The following is a 19,978-nucleotide window of genomic DNA, read 5'->3' on the forward strand; positions in this document are numbered from 1 at the left end:
CTGTATAGGTGTACACAATAAAAGTAAACCAAAATTTTGGGGGTGGCTCAGAACATACCGTTTACCCTACTAAGACGGCATATGAATAGGAATATAACCGCACATATTCATTATCTAGCTCATGAATAGTTCAGATCGCTTCAATTTGTACAAAAACAACTGCCCTGGCAAGGTGATTGTGAAACAGATAAGGAATTGAATATTGTTTGAATAACGAAAAAGGATGTTAGATCCATTTGACGAAATGAAAAGCTCTTAATTTAGTATTTAATCATATTACTTAAGTAGTGGTGTGCATAAATCTTATTTGATACAGTCATCCAAAGTTGTTTGACTCCAATGTAATCCTTCCCTTAGAATATATTTGACGGAAATACACATCTCTCGATTATACGACAGATGCTAAACAAAACAAGCATATTTACATTATTTAATTTTAGTACTTCGTAAGTCTCTCTTAGAAGATTCGGACTCCCTGGACACCCCGCCTCCCCTAAATAGTCCTTGGCTCTATTACATGTAAGTTGTATTGCGATGTTCGTCAATGTGTGTTTTTCTTCTTTCAGACACTAGGAAAAAGTGTTGTCCTGTCACAGAAACCCTCTCGGCTCGGAGTTATAAACGTGCGGGCTCAAAAGAAAGGTATTTTATGGTCAGAGCCTGACCTTCCAGGCGGGGGGGGGGGGGGTGAGTAGCGGACAGGGAACCTTGTCTTCTGTTTCTTTCGACAAAGCAACCCTCCCACCAGTAAAGTCTCAAACGGTATACCATGCAATGGATTTGCGTTCGAAGGGGGAAATGGAATCAATATTGGTAAGTCTAGGAAGAAAATTTGACATCTGTCCGGTGCTTTTTTCGAGTGACGCTGATACGGGCTCTTAAGCATTTAATGTGTGGCATGTGGCCTGTGATGGGAACCATCATTTCAGTGAACCTTCTTGACAATGACTAGTATCACTCGAAATAATATTTCCTTACGAGAAGCTCTTGTTAAGAAACCAATTGCTGAAATTTTCTTCTTGAGGCCACGTAGCACCCAGCTGTTGTTTGTTGTGTCTGGGGCATGAGTCATGTGACTCATGCTATCAATGCTCAATCCTTCCCGAGAACTCAGATCCTCGAGGCAAACTTAAGCGAATATTTTGTTATTTGGGTTGCATAAACAACAGGCTTTAAAACGTTACGAAATTCTAGGTCCCGTGGCCCAGGTAATTCTCTCTCTGACTGTACACCCTATATATATATAAATCAATCTTGTATTTGCAGATGAATGGAAAATTGTGAATGCAGTTCGCGAAGATGATTTTGAAACACCCGTTACTGCAGATGGTGGCCCTCTGTGCAGTTCATTTAAGTGGTTTTCCCAGTTCTTTGAGCAGGGAGATGGTTCTGGAGGATTACTGCAAGGAAGTCTTACACAAAATATTCGTATTGAACGTAGACATATTTGCTGGGTTGAAATCCATTATACTGATTCACACGGGAGTAGAAGATATTAGTCATTTTGTGTCATTGAAAAAGTTTAGTGAGAGTGTGTATACAGTTTTAACAGTGGACACTAAACTGTTTAGTGACATTGACAGAACGCAAAATTTCGCACTAACTTCTGAGTACGATTTACTGATTTTTGCATCACATGACATTAGACAGTTTTTGGATTGGATACAAAATATAAAGTCTGCATACTGCTGGAATTGTAGAGCACAAATTCTTGTTTTTGTTTTGAGGGAGACGTATTTAGAAGAAAATGTCGTCGTAACTCTGAAGAACGTTTGGGGAATCCGTGTGATCAAAATTTCAGTTGTTTACGTCACATTCGAGGCTAATTCCGAACCCAATATTACAACTACCAATGTTCTTCTATCGACATACAATCCATTCCTGAATAAAGTTTACTGCAAAAATATTTCGTTCCAAAGTTTTCACCTGGCGAAGGAAATATTCCGCTCAGCGTACGAAGTGCAGAAAACTTCAAACTTGCACGGATATTCACTGAAAACTCTGACTGTAGAATATGATGCTTTACCGTATTTTGTGTTACGGATAAATAGAAAGGGAGAGTTCAAATACCACGGAATCTACATAGAAGTTTTTCAAGGTCTCAGCAAGTACATGAATTTCACCACGGAGAATGTCATATTGCACGAGCCGTCGCATTATGGAAGGAGAATGAAGAATGGGACGTGGACATACGCCATCGGAGACCTTGGTGCTAAAAGGGTTGACTTCGCCTTTTGCCAGCTCGGCATCATTCCCGAGAGACTCGAGGTGGTGGATTTCACAAAATACATCGACGTCGCTCAAACGGCCATCCTGGTTCCCAAAGGGAAAATGATGCCGATATGGCTGTCCTTAATTTCGTTCTTCGGACCAGACATCTGGGTTTCTCTCGGAGGCATATTTCTAGCTGCGTTGTTCTTCACACACGTACTTCAGACCACTTCGTGGAATAAAGGGAACGGTCTTCATTCAATCTTTCTCTCTCTTTTCGCCATTTTCTTCCAAGTATCCGTTCAACAGCCTGGTACTAGCTCTACGAGGATAATGTTCTTTTTCTGGACTTACTTCACCCTGATTTTTGCGACTTTGTTTCAGGCTGGCATTGTGAGTGTCCTGACCGTTCCTAAGTTTTACCCAGACATAGATTCTCTGAGGGAACTGGCCCGTTCCCGTATGCCTATCAAAGGGCTAAGGTACTTTGCATCGTTCTTGAACGACAACTCGGATTCCTTACTGCGGTCATTGCATGGCAAGTTTCAACCAACCACTCAGAAATATACAGAGTTCATGGGAGACATAATCACGGAAGGGAAACCTTCGGCAGCAATTGCTGGGAGGGATTCAATACATTACGTCGGACGAAAGCTGCACGTCTGCTTAAGTTGCCCACCACAGTTCCACGTAGTGAAGGAAAACTTGGGCATCCACTTCATGGCAATTGGATTTCCAAAGGATTCGCCGTTCGTACGCAGAGCCAACATACTTGTACTCGGGATGCACGCCTCTGGGCTGATACAGAAGTGGAGAAACGACATTCTTCAGGAAGCAAAGCCTGAAGGCTCCTGCACTAAGTCCTGTGGAACATCCGTTGCCTTAAATGTGGAACATGTGAAGGTCTACTTCAAACTTTGGGCGCTTGGGTGCGCATTGTCAATATTTATTATTACATCAGAAGCAATTATTTACTGGATCAAATACCGATATACGCAACATAATCATACATCTTTTTGATTGTATTATGCAGTACATAAAAAAAAGCTTTATTCGATTCATTATATTGCATCACAATTATAAATCAGTATAGTTGTGTTCCATTTGAACTTATTGTGTAGTGTCTGTAAGTAGAAAAGAGCCTCCCTGATGACCTAAAAGGAATGCTGTCGAATTTTATTTGACGGATTATGGGTTCGATTCCCAGTGGAGTCACATTGCGCAGGTGCTCTCATCCCACTTTAAAATATAGGCTTGATCCCTTGTAGCTCATCTGAGACTACACCTAGTTGACTTTTGTAGGTATAATATGTACGTCTCACTCTCCGATAAAATGTTCAGTGACTTGGTTTGTGCTCTGCGTGCTAATTTCACATTGAAATATGTCTATACTATTGTCGTGACAGGTTTAGAAAAATGAAAATGGAACTTTATCGCAGATGCAGTATTTTCATTACGCATTGACTATAACATGCTCAGACTAACAACAATAGGTTTGTGCAACGATAACCTCATATACATCAGCGAAATACATTTTAACCTCACGCTGTTTAAAGCCTGAACAAATGCATAGCGAAAGTCTATGAGATTTTAGATATTGTGAAAGGCCGAAGAGAATTTCCTCTCCTTCCTTTCCCCATATCAGAAGTTGTAGACTGCTTCACAGCACCCTGAAACGTCGTCGTCGCTTCCCTTGTGAAGAGGAAATTGTCTCCTCAGACTCGAATCTTGTGACCAGTTGGCTGTGAATACAGATAAGGGAGGAGCGGATGCCTGGGGGCTTCTTATACAAAGTCTACCACGTGTGAAAAAAAAAAAAACAAGAAGCGAAAATCCACTTCAACGAAATGGGTCAGTCAATATGGACATGTGGAAGAATGTGGTCTTCTTTTAGTAATACTCACATGTAGTAAACTTAGGGAACGTGGATTGCATTTCAGAAGTAAAGAGATGCTGACAAGTGTACTTTATTTTGAAGAAACTCAATACTTGCAGGCTGGTAACTCAATACACATCGATTTTGATGTGATAAAATGAAAGGATTTATATGTATGAATGACCAGTGGCGGCGATTCGATTCGAAAACGATAAGGTGAAGGTGCCAAGACGCTGAGTGCAAGGACAGTTTACTTTCCCTTGTTACATAAGGTTTAGCATAATGCGGAGAAAAAGTGGCAAAAATGGGCAGACTTCCCCCCCGCCCATCCCCTAATCTCGCCACTGTTAGTGACCAAAGCAAAAACATAATTTATGGTCCATCTATCATTTTAGTATTTGCTGTTGAATTGCAAGAACTGTTGAGGAAAGTATGTCGGGAGAGCAAATGCATACATTTGTTAAGAGGAAACGTTAGAAGAAAAGTTGTCGACGAAATGTACTTCGTTTATAGTTACCCATAGTGCTTTGTTCTTGCTTCTATCCATCAGAAGCAGGTTCCTACTTGATCTTAGACACGCCAATTTCACGAGTCATTTGCCTTAAACAGATATTGCTGAAAATGTCTCCGGTGTGAACACGACAAAAAGATTCACTGTACCAAACAAGGACTCAAGATGCATAACGTGCAAAGTAGTGAGTATATTAGAAAGCAGAATTCCCATATATTTATTATTTACATGCTCATATTGTATTTTATTGTACTTCCAGTCCTAGCACGACTATTTATAATTATTTATGTGAAAAATAAACTTACTTATGTCATGAAAAAGAATTGACATTCTATTCTTTTACATATGGACAGTTTCACCAGTTCTCTTTACAATACATTTACTATGTTCAGACAAGCTCTGTGGCCAAGCACGTCAAGTTATGGGTCTTGAATTTCGCCACCGAAGTTCCTGGCCTGGGCCATCCATGGAAGGGAATTGAAGACTAAAATTGGTAAACGCTGTAAGTGCCACAATAATCCAAACGCCGTTTTCCACGTTAAACTGTGTATGTGCCATGTTTTATAACGTGGTAAGCGTGGAAAGTGGCTGGTAGCCCTCTAAGTAGTTCAAAGGGCGTGTAAAGAGGTCACTAGTGTGAACCAGGGAATCGTAACGTACCCAATTTGCGTTACACGGTACGTTCCATTTTGTAGGAGGAAGAGTATGGTTCAACTGCTGGTATCCATGTAACGTAACGAAATGCAATATGTTATAGATTGACGTTACAAGGAACGTAACAAAATGTATTATGGTAGATATTAACGTTATAAAGGAACGGAAGGAAATGAGCACATTGGAACGTAACGTAATATGCAATATGGTATATACTACCGTTACAAGGAACGTAGTAACGAAATGCAATATGGTATATACTAGCGTTACAAAAACGTAACGAAATGCAACATGGTAGTAAATAACGGTACATAGGAACGTAATTAATGCAATCCTCCGTAACGGAATGAAGTGAAAGGCAATATGGTCAATTAACGTTACATAGGAATGTAGCAACATGTAAACCACCGTAGCGGAACGGAACAAAATGCAGTTGGATACATACCATCTGCATAAAGAACGTAAATAAATTCAGTATGGTAGATGTTAACGTTACAAGGAAAGAACAATTCACAAATGTTAGCTAGTAACGTTATAGGCGCGTGACGAATATGATCTATTTAACATCAAGGAAGAAAAAGGAATAGCCAAAATCTCTTACCTTTCATTGGAACATTGCGAAAAATAACTCAGTATATCGTATGGGATTAATGTGAAATAGCCGTTAAAAATATGGTTGTTTGTAAATAAATTAATTTCAACCAGGGTTGTTAAAGGGTCAGGAATTTTAAATCAATTCAATTCCGGTTCAGCAGGGAATATTAGCAAGCATAAATGTTTCTGGACCGTAAAGAGCCTTTTTATGTATTTCAATTCGTTCCAGGAACCTTTTCTCCGGATCAGTTGAAACACGGCACAGGGACCTTCTTTCCGGATCAATTTAAAGACTCTCTAAGTTCCATAAACAGATTGACATTCTTGTTATAACAGAAACGTGGTTAACTTGTAATATAACGGATCATGCATTGAAAATTCCAGGTTATGACTTAATACGCTCTGATCGCCATTACAGCATGGGTGGGGGTGTCTGCATATACGCACGGGAGGGACTAAAACTGCATTCGTTGTCTTTCGAAATCGAAGGAGAGTTTGACGTTGAGTACCTTGCAGCTACGATTGAAATAAAAAAGGAACGTCTCGGAATTTGTGCCGTATACAGGCCTAAGCGTATTCCATATACACAGTTGTCAATTTTAGAATATATATTGACCGAAATGTATCCCTTAGTTAATGACCTTGTTATAGCTGGAGATTTCAACATTAATTTCTTACATCCAGACTGTGCTAATTTAATGTGCTGACGTCGTTTGCATTCAAAATTTGTTTAATCAATTTCAATTAACCCAAATAATCAATAAACCGACCAGAATAACCTCCACGACTAAGTCATTAATTGATCTGACGTTTGTCAGCAACATGCAAAATATAATCCAACATGGTGTCGGTGAGCCAGTCAGCAATAGCGATCATAGAATGACGCACGTTGTACTTGCGTATACCAAACCAGAAAGCGTGAACAGAATTATATACCACAGAAAATACGGTGATATTGATTATGATAAATTCGTGAAGGATGCAGAAAAAATTAACTGGGGAAAAATATATAACACCGATAACTTGGATATGAAAGTAGAGTATTTCAATGCCAACTTACTTGATCTCTTTGACAAGCACGCACCAGTCCGTAAAACACGAGTTCGTAACAAACGTATGCCGTGGATTACATCGAATGTGAAGCTGTTGATGAAACTAAGGGACAATGCGTTTCGTAAATTCAAGCGAACCGGAAGTGAACCTGCATGGAGGGAATACAAGGAACTGAGAAATTTCACGACATCCGTTATTCGGCAGGAAAAAAAAGTGTTACTTTGAGCATAACATCAATAAAACACCAAGACAACAAAAGCATTTATGGAAGCAACTGAAATCTGTAGGCATTAGCTCAAATAAAAATGATCTCCCCTCCACGTTTGACAATGCGAACGAGATAAATGAACACTTTATTAATTCAATTGATAGTCTAAATATCGACCAACGTCTGATATTTCAAGAATGTTTAAAATTTAGTAACCAAAAGTTTAATAATATGCTTCCCGAATTTGCTTTTCAAAAAGTGGATGACTATACTGTAAGAAAATGTTTGTACGAAATCAAGTCTACTGCTATTGGTGCAGATGGAATATCAACTACAATGCTGAAGTTATCGCTACCTTTTATTTTGCCAATTATCACACATATTATTAACTTTTCGCTCGAGAAATCCGTATTTCCCAGGAAATGGAAAGAAGCTTTGATAACACCACTCCCTAAGACGACCCGACCAACTAATGTAAACGACCTTCGACCTATTAGTGTTCTGCCTGTGTGTTCAAAACTACTAGAAAAAATAATCTATAAACAGACATTTAGCTTCATTGCCCAAAACAATATTCTTCCACCCTCACAGTCAGGATTTCGGCCGGCACACAGCACTGCTACGGCTTTGCTGAAAGTCACAAATGACGTCCTCCAGGCTATGGATAAGAAATTCGTCACTGCATTAATATTATTGGACCTGTCCAAAGCATTTGATACGGTACAACATAAATTACTGCTCAGTAAACTGAAATATTACAGTTTTTCACAATCTACCCTTAACTGGTATTTTTCACATCTAAGTAACCGAAATCAACGTGTAAAACTGTCGCCTACTTTATTATCTAATAATTTATATATTTCATCTGGTGTTCCACAAGGATCTATACTAGGTCCCTTATTGTTTACGATTTATATTGCAGACCTACCCTCAGTTGTCAAATACTGTAACGTACATTCATATGCTGATGACACTCAACTAACCAAATCATTCAATCCAACAGAAATTGCCATAAGTATTGAATACATAAGTAATGATTTGGGTGCGATAAAAACATGGTGTGATGCGAATGGCCTTAAAATTAATGCTAATAAGTCATGTTATACATTTATTGGAACTCGAAATGCTATTGGTTCGGTCGAGCACACTAATACAACAATTACAATAAATGATGATGTCATACCTAGAGCTCAAGTAGTTAAAAGTCTTGGACTCATATTTGACACTCGTCTATCATGGAATGAGCATATTAGCCGCCAAATCAATAAATCATTTGGAACACTTAGATTCTTGTTTAAATTTAACAAACTATTATCTTCAGAAATCAAGCAGCGATTAGTTGAAACACTTATATATCCATTTCTCGACTATTGTGACGTAGTGTACTCTGGTAGAATAAATAAAACTTTACAAGCAAAAATTCAAAAATGCCAAAATGCGTGCATGCGCTTCATATTTTGCATTCCGAGGCGTGAACATATTTTACCTTCCATAAATAATAAGAATATCCTCAATATGTACCGTAGGCGACTACTGCATACATATTGCCTTATACATAAAATTATTACATCTGGCAAGCCGTCGTATCTGGCAGACATGTTGATCCCTCGCACCAGTATTCACAGCCACCATACAAGAAATAATTTCAAATTTAACCTTCCACTCTGCAACACACAGGCATATCAGTCGTCGTTTTCATATTTTGCTGCAAAAATATGGAGTGCCCTACCTAAGAGCATGTCGAGCATATCTAAAATAGAATCTTTCCGAAATGAAGTAAAGAATTTTCTTTTGGCAGAGCAGAGATTGTGTTCAAATACTATGATGTAACTTGTATGTTTATGTTATGTATTTTGTTTACATATTTTTATTTTTATTTATTTTTTATTCATTTTATTTTATTTTATGTAATTGTCTTTTCACAATTTTTGTATCATTTTATTCATACATTTATTGCAATTATTTTGTCAATAGATTTTGTAACTAAATCATACAGTTTATTGTACACTGTATTAATACTGTAATAACATAAGAAATGTAAATTTAAATGTAATCGATGATCGGGTTAGGTGGCAGAACAGCCTCAGGCTGAACCTCGCCCACGCAGATAAAGAATTTTGAATTTGATTTTTTTGAATTTACCGTATTTAACACGAGAGTCCGCGCACCGCCTTCACAGTTAATAGCAAGACCTCAACTGCTACCTCAAGAGCAAGGCGCAGTATAACAGATTGTTCTAACTTACAATACAAACTCATAACATAAAATAACACAAGAAAAACTGATAATTTATATAACACATCAATGTTAATTAGCGATAGTAAGCTAAAGTTAAGGTTGGCAACAATTAAAAATGCCAACGTGGAAGTTTTTACATCGCCAAGAACACGAAGCCTGGTTCCCCCACTCCTAACAAACAGCCAATAGGAATACGATATTTTATTGAAAACGAGGGAGAAATACTTTGCTATAATATTACAATATTAAACTATATAGAAATAACTAAACTGATTTTATCAAATAAATCATATTTGCCCATGTACATAAAAAAATGAATAAATAAAGATTTAGTTTATAACGAAGACAAATTACTTCAATCTTGTACATTGTTGAACAAAAATCGATATTAAGAAGAAATGTATTTAACTTGTGCTTCAAAAACAATGAAAACGTTGCATATATTATTTGGGATAATCATTAGCCTATAAATTCTGAATAAATGTTGCAAAAATACGCGAATAATATTATAAAATATAAAAAAACGTAATATATACATAAATTATAAAAACAATTAATTATAAATAATTTAATCCAAGTTCTTAACTTGAAAATATACGAATAAGATAAATGCCAATATACAACTGAAATCTGCCTAACATGGCGGACGTTAGAAAGCATTGTTTCTTCAATGTATAGCGCGGCAATAGACCGCGACAGCCTCTTATTTGCCAGGAAATATCAACACGAGAACAGGGATAGGAATTCCTCTTATTTTAGATTTTCTCAAACTAATTTCAGGTATGTGGTGAAAATGCCTTCTATTTACTATGAAAATCGTGGATTTTAGTTTGAATGGTTTTTCCTAGAGACGATATGAGGCATTGCGGATACGAAGGGCGAACTCAACAAACTTACATTGTGAGGGAAATGGGTTTCAAGTTGTGAGGCACAGTTGCTCCACAAAAACTTGGTAACAGTAGATCGGAATGTTTCATGCGTGATTTTCAAAGTTTTTTATGGAGTTCGCACTGTGTCTGACAACTTGAAACCCATTTCCCTCACAATGAACTTTTTTGAGTTCGCCCTTCGTATCCGCAACGCCTCATATTTTAAATTACTTTGAAGCATTTTGGACCATTCTTATTTCTATAAGCAACTGCATTAATTATACATATGATAGAATGATCTTAAAAATGAAACTCATTGTTTCTTCCAATGATTAACTGTTTTCTTTGCCTTTCATTACGCATGGTCACTCAGCCGCTATCTTTGTTGTGAGCCTAGATTAAGTATGATTGGAGCTTATCCTCTATGGTTTCTTCATACAGCATGGCTGTGGGCTACATGTTTGACATCTTAACACAACTTCTTTCAAACATCACTCATGAAATGTATTTCACCTATCGTCCTACGGGAATCAGAGGAACGTAACTACAATAATGCTGTTTTCAGTTTTGTTAGAAAAATCCTCTGAAGAGTATTTGGAGTAAATCGACATTTTTCCACTTCTAATTCTTATCTGTAAGGCGGAGTCACGTTTAAGAGTCATATTCCTAAGAATACATTATTTCCTCTCCTATAAATTTGATAAATTGGAGTTAAGTCCCTCTGGTTCTCACACACGCTATCAGCCCCTATTTTCCAAAATTTGGCACGTTATGTATTACGCCAGATGTGTCATTTGGGTATGATACATTTTTATTATATGCCTGTGGATATTCGAACAGTGTTCTCGGCTTGCGAGCCAGGTTATATCGGCGTTAGCGTCCAACGTTTGGAGCACATACATTGCTCTAAGCAAGATGCTCTCTACCTTATGATGGGAACATTGGACGCTAACGCCGATTTAAGCTGGCTCGCAAGCCGAGAATGCTTCGCCAGGAAAGCTACACTTTTTTACCCATGAGGATTATTATCCGTGGCCTGCAAGCAAGGTTCTTGTATGTGTGACTTTTCTGTTTCTCAGACTACGTGTGACTACCTACAAATTATGTGAAACAATAACAAACAACTTCCCGGCCGATTTCCAAGGCTCGTTTCACCCTAGCTACAAACTACCACTTCGATCACTGCATGCAAGAGTGAGTAGTGGTATTCGCGTGTCTTCCCTTTAATGCAAAACCACAATTTTCTCCACAGCATGCTAAGATTTTCGAAAGCAGTACTTGTGTGTTAATTTAAATTTTGCCCTGTTCATTCATCTATACAGTATTTACTACTTCCAAATGTGTGTGCCTGCCTTGAGTTTGCATTCTCGTGGCTGCTGCCATATTGCGTAGATGAACGAAAAACACACTCAATATACCAAATTGCTTGTATGTAGACATCAGACGATAAGAGATGAAACAAGTGCAGCCTACAAATTCCCTCAATCAACTACAATTGCCATTTGAGTATGAGAAACCAATTGCATTCTAACCGGGTTCGATTCCTGGTGGAGGCACAGTGGTTCATTTCCCACTTTAAACTGTAGGTCCACTCCCAATTAGCCTATCTGTGCATACAAGTGAACTTAAAAAAAGACAAACTTTTATTCTAACCTAAGTCAATTGCGGGAGCTGCTTAGATGTAGTAGTCTTGCTGGCATGGTGGACTTCGGTTCTTACTTTTGCTTTTAACAGATAGATACATTTTGAATAATAGTGAAATCAAAGTAATCCATTATTTTACCGAATGACAAAGTTATAATGGAATTGTGTTATCTCCATTACAGAACAACTACCTAATCTCATTCAATTCCAGTGTTCTATCTGGTAGATAGATATATCAACCTTTGCAATGATGTAAACTTTCAGTGCAATGGTGACAAAGGTCCAATAACTATAATGTCAAACTTTAAAGGTTTCCTGACAAAATAAAAAATGGACAGATCATTTACATTCTCAATGGACATGTTGAAAAAAAGACTAATATTGATTTTTTTAAATTTCTTTTTTTAGCGTAGGTAAAAGGAATTCACTTGAATAAAGTGGGAATATAATCAAAATGTCCATCAGCTATTCATTGATTTCAAAAAAGCATATGATTCGGTCAAAAGAGATAAATTATATAATATATTAGTCGAATTTGGAATACCTAAGAAGCTTGTTAATATGATGAAAGTATGCACCAGTGAAACAGAAAGTAAAATTCGTGTGGGTATTTATGTGTCTGACAAATTTACAATTCATGATGGGTTAAAACAAGGAGATGCATTATATCCATTTCTCTTTACTTTTGCCTTAGAATATGCTGTTAGAAAGGTAACAGAAACTAACGAAGGACTAAAATTAAATGGTGTGACTCAGTTGTTAGCATATGCAGATGATGTAGACTTATTAGGGGATGATATAAATACAATTAAGAATAATGCTAAAATTCTTTTCAAAACTGCTAAAGACATAGGTTTGGAAGTTAACAGAGAAAACTAAATATATGCTTACAGGCCGAAACCAAAGGTTAGGTAATAATCAAAATCTAATTATTGCTAACAACTCGTTTGAACCAGTTTCCAAATTAAAATACTTAGGAGTAATATTAACCAATGAAAATTATATTAAAGAGGAAATAAAAAGTAGGCTTAATTCAGGAAATGCATGTTACTTCTCTCTTCATAAACTTTTGTCTTCTAGTTTAATAACTAAGAAACTAAAAGTTAAAATATACAAAACGGTAATTTTGTATGTAGTGCTCGTATTATATGGGTGTGAAACTTGGTCCCTTACATTGAAAGAGGAACATAAATTGAGAGTATTTGAAAATAAGATCCTTAGGAAAATCTTTGGACCTAAAAGGGATGAGGAGACAGGTGAGTGGAGAAGGTTACATAATTTAGAACTACATAATTTGTATTCATGTCCAGATATTATTAGAATAATTAAATCAAGAAGACTTAGGTGGGCAGGCCATATGGCACGAATGGGAGAGGAAAGAGGAGTTTGTAGGATTCTTGTTGGGAAACCTGATGGTAAGAGACCTATAGGAAGGCCAAGACCAAGATGGAGGAACAACGTTGAGATGGTCCTAAAGGAAATCGGTAGGGATGGAAAAGAGTATATAGATCTTGCTCAATATAGGGACAGATGGAAGGCCTGTGTTGCTGCAGCCATGAACCTTCGGGTTTAAGAAAGCTAGAGAGTTAGTTAGTTAGTTAGTTTAAAAGGAAGTAGCTAAAAATGATTAAATAAAAATATTACGTGGCAGAGTGGTTAGCACAGCGCACTACTACGCCAGGGGTCCCGGTTTCGAATCCCGACCTGCGGCTGAGTGTTCTCTGTGAGTGTCCCTTCATCAGTTTCAGCATTCGTCGCTCATGCTCATCTTCGCTTTTTGAACTGCCAGGTGTACAGTCATGGAAAGTAGTTCTTGGGCCACGAGACCTACGATATCCTAACATCTTAAAGCCTGTTGTCTATGCAACCCAAATAACAAAATTGTCGCTTGGATTTGCCTGGCGGGCCTGGATTCTCGGGAATGATTGAGTATTGACAGCAGCGTGAGTCATACCCCCAGGCCCAGCCATAACAAACGACAGCTGGGTTCCGTGAGACTACCAGAAAAAGTTTCAGGAATTGGTTTCTTAACAACAGCTATTCGTAAGAAAATGTTATCTTTATTGATATTAGAGTCATTGTCAAGAAAGTTCACTGAAATGGTGGTTTTCGTCGAATCATCATCGCGCAACACACATGCTGTCAACCCAGAAGTCCTTGAAAAAGATTGGAATTAAAAGTAACTACTTTACAAATGATAAGACGAATCGATATTCATTAGTCCCAACTTAGAATTTTGTGTAAGACATGGATCATCATGTCCTATCATCCATTTCATAACTTCATTAATCATCCTCATCGCCTTTGTTGACGCCAAGTGCTAGAAAAGCAAATAAAATAAGCAAAATTAAGAAATTAATAAATGACATTTTCAGCGATTTCACGCAGCGACTCAGTTGCATGTAGACAAAGTTTCATTAATTGGGAACCAAGGGCCTCGTTGTGTTCCATTGTCATTTTCCCATCACTTTGCCTGCCGCGATTAACCTGATGTTGATTAATGCACAATCCACAAAGTGCACCAAAGGTATGAATAGGTAAACTATGTGATATTATGCTAATTTAGAATTTAGTAATAAAATGTGAATTTTGGGGGGTTCAGTTAAGTGGCTGCACATCCATTACGTAATCTCGATATCATCAAATTGTACGAAGCGTGTCTACACCTACGTAAAGTGTCAGTCCCCGTCATAGGCGTGCGCAGACCCTCTGATTAGGGGGGATAGCCTTGATGATAGTTCAGGCCGGAAAAGAATAACGTAATTTCATCTCACTTGTTTAAATTTTATTGCATTGATGGGTGTGTTTATATATACACCCCTCCCCCCGCCCCACACACACACACATATATATATATATATATATATATATATATATATATATATATATACAACACACACACACACACACACACACATATACTTATATACCAACAGTAAAAATCATATAAATTGTCTCTCAAATCTGCGCGTTCCTTTTCCTCCAAACAATTGTTCATGCACTTAAGAGAAAACCTTTTAGCAGCAGTACTTCTCTCCTCGGTAATTTAAAATGCATTACAGAAAACAAATTGCGAGCGAAGCAACCAATAAATTTTCAGATCCAAATTTTTGCAAAATGAAAACAATGTCGATTTAATATGGGGGAAAAATTCATGGAGCGCCATATTATTCTATTTTACATTTTTTTTCATTTAGATCGTTTGGCGTCCAGGGTTAACTCCCGTTGACCCCTAGCTACGGCTCTGAACTTGAATAGACTGCAAGAAAAGCAGATATTGCGAGCGAAGCGAGCAAGAACATTTTACAAAAGGTATTTATATTTGTATAAAATTTGAAATCAAGGGGGCAATTGCAGCTCTGTCCCCCCCATTATAATTATTATTATAATGAGGATGCAGGAATGCGATAATGCAACACAATTATCGGGGTAATATGCCCCATGGAAAAATACCTTGCTTGTCTCTTCGTGGAAAAACTCTGCAGACGTCCATGATTAGGGGGGCATTGCCCTCCCCTGGCCCCATGGGCGCACGCAGGGCTTTAAGATCAAATTTGTTTTGTTATTGTTTTTATTAGTAATTACCTCAGTTTTCTTCCTCTGAAGTTAAATTATTCATGACGACGATTTATGATCACATTAAAGACAGGAATGAACATACACAATGAACCCATTTTGGTCGGAACTCGAACTCGGAACCTTGTTCGGCAAGAAATACAAATATCCATAAGGCATGAGTGTTTCATTGGAGATGTTCCTCTACTTCCGTCATTTTATCACTAATATATTTCTTTAATATACAATAATAAGTCACAACTACCTAAAAATAAATATTATTTTGCATTTTCACATGCATATGTTTTTTTACGGTTAGAGTGTGAACTGGCACCTGTTTATTTAGATTGTTCTTTATGTTTCGTGTGTAGTTAAAGATAGGAAAAATACTTGTGGAACGATTAGGGCTATAAGAATTCCGCCCGTGACAGAGTGGTTAGCACAGTGCGCTACGATGTCTGATGTCCTGGGTTCGAATCCCGTCGTGGGTATGGGTGTTGTTTGTGAGTGCCCCTTTATCAATTTCATCATATCACTCATCCTCATCGTCGCGATTAGCAAGAAGTGAAAGAAAAACGACGCTAAATAAGAAAATAAAAAGACTTATAAGAATCATTCTTATTTCCGGACGTGTCCTACATTTTATAGTTGTGTCTGGCCTCCGGAAGGAATTTGAAAGAAATCTCAAATGCCTTATACGTATTTTGGGCATCACGTAACTTCAAATTAGATGGAGAAACAGAAAAACTGAGGGGAGTCTAAGATAACGTGGTTTCTTGGAGAAGTATGCTTAAATCAAAGAGTGTGCATGTTTGCTACCGGATGTTCGGAAAAGCTCAGAAATTACTTCACGATTTTCTAGATCCGGAAAAGTCCGGATATATGTATAAAAATGCTTACTTTGTGAAGTTTTATCGATATAAGTGTCGGTAATTTGTTCGAAGTAACAAGTAATTATTCTCCTTATTGGAGAAATAAGGCACACAATTCTGTTTTTTCCCAGTGTATAGTAGTTTTTTACATATTAATAAACAAGAACTTCCAGACTTCGTTTACGAAATTTGAATTTTTTTCTTCCCGAATTCATGGATTGTTTTCTCTTCCTGGCCCCACATCGACGAAAAACGTTCTGTCTTACATACACAAGTTGAAATCACATACAGCCGTGCTATTAATTAGCAGTTGAGGAATTTTGAACTCAACCGTTCACTTCAACATTAATTTTTGAGCTGAATATGTCATACTCTTGTTATATGCTAAGATGTCCTAGTAAATACGTTCGTGTCCAACATTTTGAGACAATTTGTCTTACTCTCCGCTGAAGAGCGATCTGATAGTCTTATGCGTGATGAGAACAGTTTTTACTCAATTTCTGATATTATTCATTCCAGCATTTTCTTCAACTTCTATTACCTTGTTATTGCCTCCAATGCTTACACAACTTTTCCTTCGTACTCGACCTTTGGGTTCAGAAATGTTTACAACACCCCCATCTCCCGCGTGTAAATAGCAGGCAACAACACTCTGGAAGACCATAATGTATACAACTTGTTTACTACATATTTTACGAAAATATTAGAATGTTAGCTTGATATAACTGTGGATTGGAACGAACGAAATAAAATACCTGTTTTATACGCACACTGGAACGAGATAAGGCCAGCTGTGAGTCACTCTGGCAGTGAAGGTCAATGATCGAAGCAGTTAGTGCTTGCTTCCTACAAGAGGACGCCTTATCTTTCCTCAAGGAAACACGGAAATCTTCGTTACTTTTTTTCGCCAGACTAATGGTGAACATTTACAGGAACGTAAGGAGTAGTATCGTATTCTATTGGAATTCGATTTCGTGGTGTTTAAAAGATATCATAACAATATGTAAATCTCTTTTGTGACCTACACTGAACTTATTTTAAAGTTTATTTGACATGTTAAAGCGGAAATTTAGAGATCCTTCTTCCTTACGATTTCTAAACAACCGAAGAGTGTGGTGAATTTGAAACTACTTATTGTTCGCAACAACGATATGTATTATACAAATGGTCTCTAATCAGAAACCCTATTACATCACAGGAAGTGATATTTAAGACAATTCTACCACGTATCCAACGTAACCAATATTCAGATTGATTCCAAGCTTCTGTTTGGGTTATTTCGTGTCGCATTTTTACCCCTTGCGATATTCGCGACGATGAAGATGATGGGTAATGATTCGAATGCAATGCTACATCTAAGCCTCAACAGGTTTCAAAAATGGATCCTCTGGCTTTGTATAGAGTTACGGTGATTTTGATTTTTATTTTCATTTGGTATTTTAAGTCCACGTTATGCACCCAGAGGCTAATCGAGACTGCATCTACAGTTTAAAGTGGGATCCTAACCACTGTGTCTCCACCGGGTATCGAACCAGGGACTCCTTGATTACAAGGCGACTCCTCTCCAACAGCGCCATCGGGAAGGATGAGAGAGAGAGAGAGAGAGAGAGAGAGAGAGAGAGAGAGAGAGAGGAGAGAGAGAGAGAGAGAGAGAGTTACGGTGACTACGATAATGAAGAATTGAAAGTAGCAGAACGACTAAGCTATTCTTTTGTCAATATTGGGATTGTTAATGAATGTTATGAATGTCAGTTTAAATTGAAAAAAATAAACTAAAAAATTTCCGGACTGCCGTTACAAATCGTTAATTTTTCTCTTTCCACACATTACTTTGCTACTATGTAGATATTTGCATGCTAAGATGTAGAAAGTGCTGCATATTCAGTGTGTGGAATTGAGATTTATTTCTGAGAATTGAGTGAGTAGTGGGAAAAGGATCACCTCACATGTTTCGATTATACCCCCCCCCTTACACACACGCACACAAAATATATCGGCTGTTGTTCTTATAAGGAAATATAACATGTATGAATTGTGTCAAGAAATATTGGAGCCTATTCACATCCCTACGGAACTTGTAAGAAAGCAAAAGTAGAGATTGGGAAGTTTTGTTCCGACAAAATCGGGATGTATAGTAAATTAATAAGCAAAGTCCTACCTTGTGCTTTGCACCAAGCCATGAAGGCGTATAGGGGGTGTGGAGTTAGTGGGGTTGGGGCCCAAAGCTTTCTTCATCAGGCCGAAGGTGGGAATGATGTGATCAGCACCACGCTCCTGGCCGCCTTATCCCCCCCTTTCCCCAGAGTTTCCTCCAGGTTTTATACGACGCTGGGTGGGCACCGAAGCAGCTTGAACAGGTGGACAAAATCCCGATTATCCCCCGTCGGGGATCGAACCCAGATCTCTCTCATGGTAATAAAACGCCCTAACGACTGTGCTACTGCGGCACATACAGTAATTAAGGCAAGAATTGTTTTAGCGTCTCGTTCAACGTTTTTAGGGGAATCATTTTCGGAGATATACCTAACGTGTAGCTCTTGTCGGTTCTGCGACCTGCCTTGAGAAAAGGCGATTTTCTGACGAACAACATTCCACCTGACAAGTCACGTGACTTTCTTACATTTCCTGTGCCTGTTGGCTTTTGCATGAAAGACGAGTTGCTCTTGAGACAGACAGAATTACCCGATCACCTAATGGTGCAATGTGTGTTGCCTACCCTTCCGGCATTATTTACTGCCATTAAAGTCTTATGGGGAAGAACTTTTTTCCACCACTGTACACCGATTATTTGGCCAGCATTGCAATCCGTACTTATGTGTCAAAACCTCCATAATTTTATTCCGCTGTCATTCGTTGTTTACCAAAGTAGGAAATCGTGTCATAATTACTGCAGACGTGCAACTACACGAGACTATCAGCTTTGGTTCTCACACGTCGCTATAATCCGCCTGCAGTAGGCCAATCTGACAGAAACATAGGTCAGGAAAACCCATTACCGTATTCCGGCCAGCCTAGTTACTCCCCTGCCTTAGACTTGAACTAGTTAGTTAGGTCATTTAAGTTTGATGTTCTTAGCATCTACTAGATATGTCGAGGAAGTCAAGCTAGTTAATTCTGTGGAATTTGTATTTGCACACTTTCGCTTCTCGCCTGGACATTTATGCATGCAAAATGTTTAATTACGAAAAATAATTTTTAATAAACTACAACATGTGACCACAGTAATTTTACAGCCAAATATTTACCAGATATTTCTTAAAGTTAAAAAAATGTGCAAATTGGAAATGAGATTTTGTTTCAAAAGTTTGAAAACTTATTTAATATGAAATTTCAATCTTAAAAACCTTTTCCTCATCCGTCTGTACGCAAGACTTTCGAAAATGATCTTGCATGCGTAAAATCTGAATATATTGTATATGAACGCTGAAAATTATTTTCAAATTTAGGATGTTCAAATGTAAAGTAAAATGTATCTAGATCGCTTCCTTCTTTGATAATTTTAAAGATAAAGGTGAATTATGCACAACGGTAAAGACTAAATTTAACGTTTATACATATAATTTATGAATTATTTTCTAATGTTATGTACCATTTTTAATGTTCTTGGATGTTAAGTCAACATTCTGAATGAATTGGAAAGAACGATTCAGTCAGAAAACTAAATATGACGCTTTTATAGTGCGCTGTGCTAAA

The 19,978-nt window shown here is 37.7% G+C and overlaps 1 protein-coding gene across 1 annotated transcript; it reads left to right on the forward strand.

Annotated features, from left to right (window-relative positions):
- The first annotated feature begins 2,112 nt into the window (after nucleotides 1-2,112).
- On the forward strand, nucleotides 2,113-3,231 carry LOC145989158 (glutamate receptor 2-like). Its single transcript, XM_083124451.1, has one exon. The coding sequence runs from the start codon at nucleotides 2,113-2,115 to the stop codon at nucleotides 3,229-3,231; it is 1,119 nt and encodes a 372-aa protein (XP_082980577.1).
- The last annotated feature ends 16,747 nt before the right edge of the window (nucleotides 3,232-19,978 follow it).

Source organism: Lepisma saccharinum, chromosome 6 (genome assembly GCF_977018435.1).
Source record: "Lepisma saccharinum chromosome 6, izLepSacc3.1, whole genome shotgun sequence".
NCBI classification, from domain to species: domain Eukaryota; kingdom Metazoa; phylum Arthropoda; class Insecta; order Zygentoma; family Lepismatidae; genus Lepisma; species Lepisma saccharinum.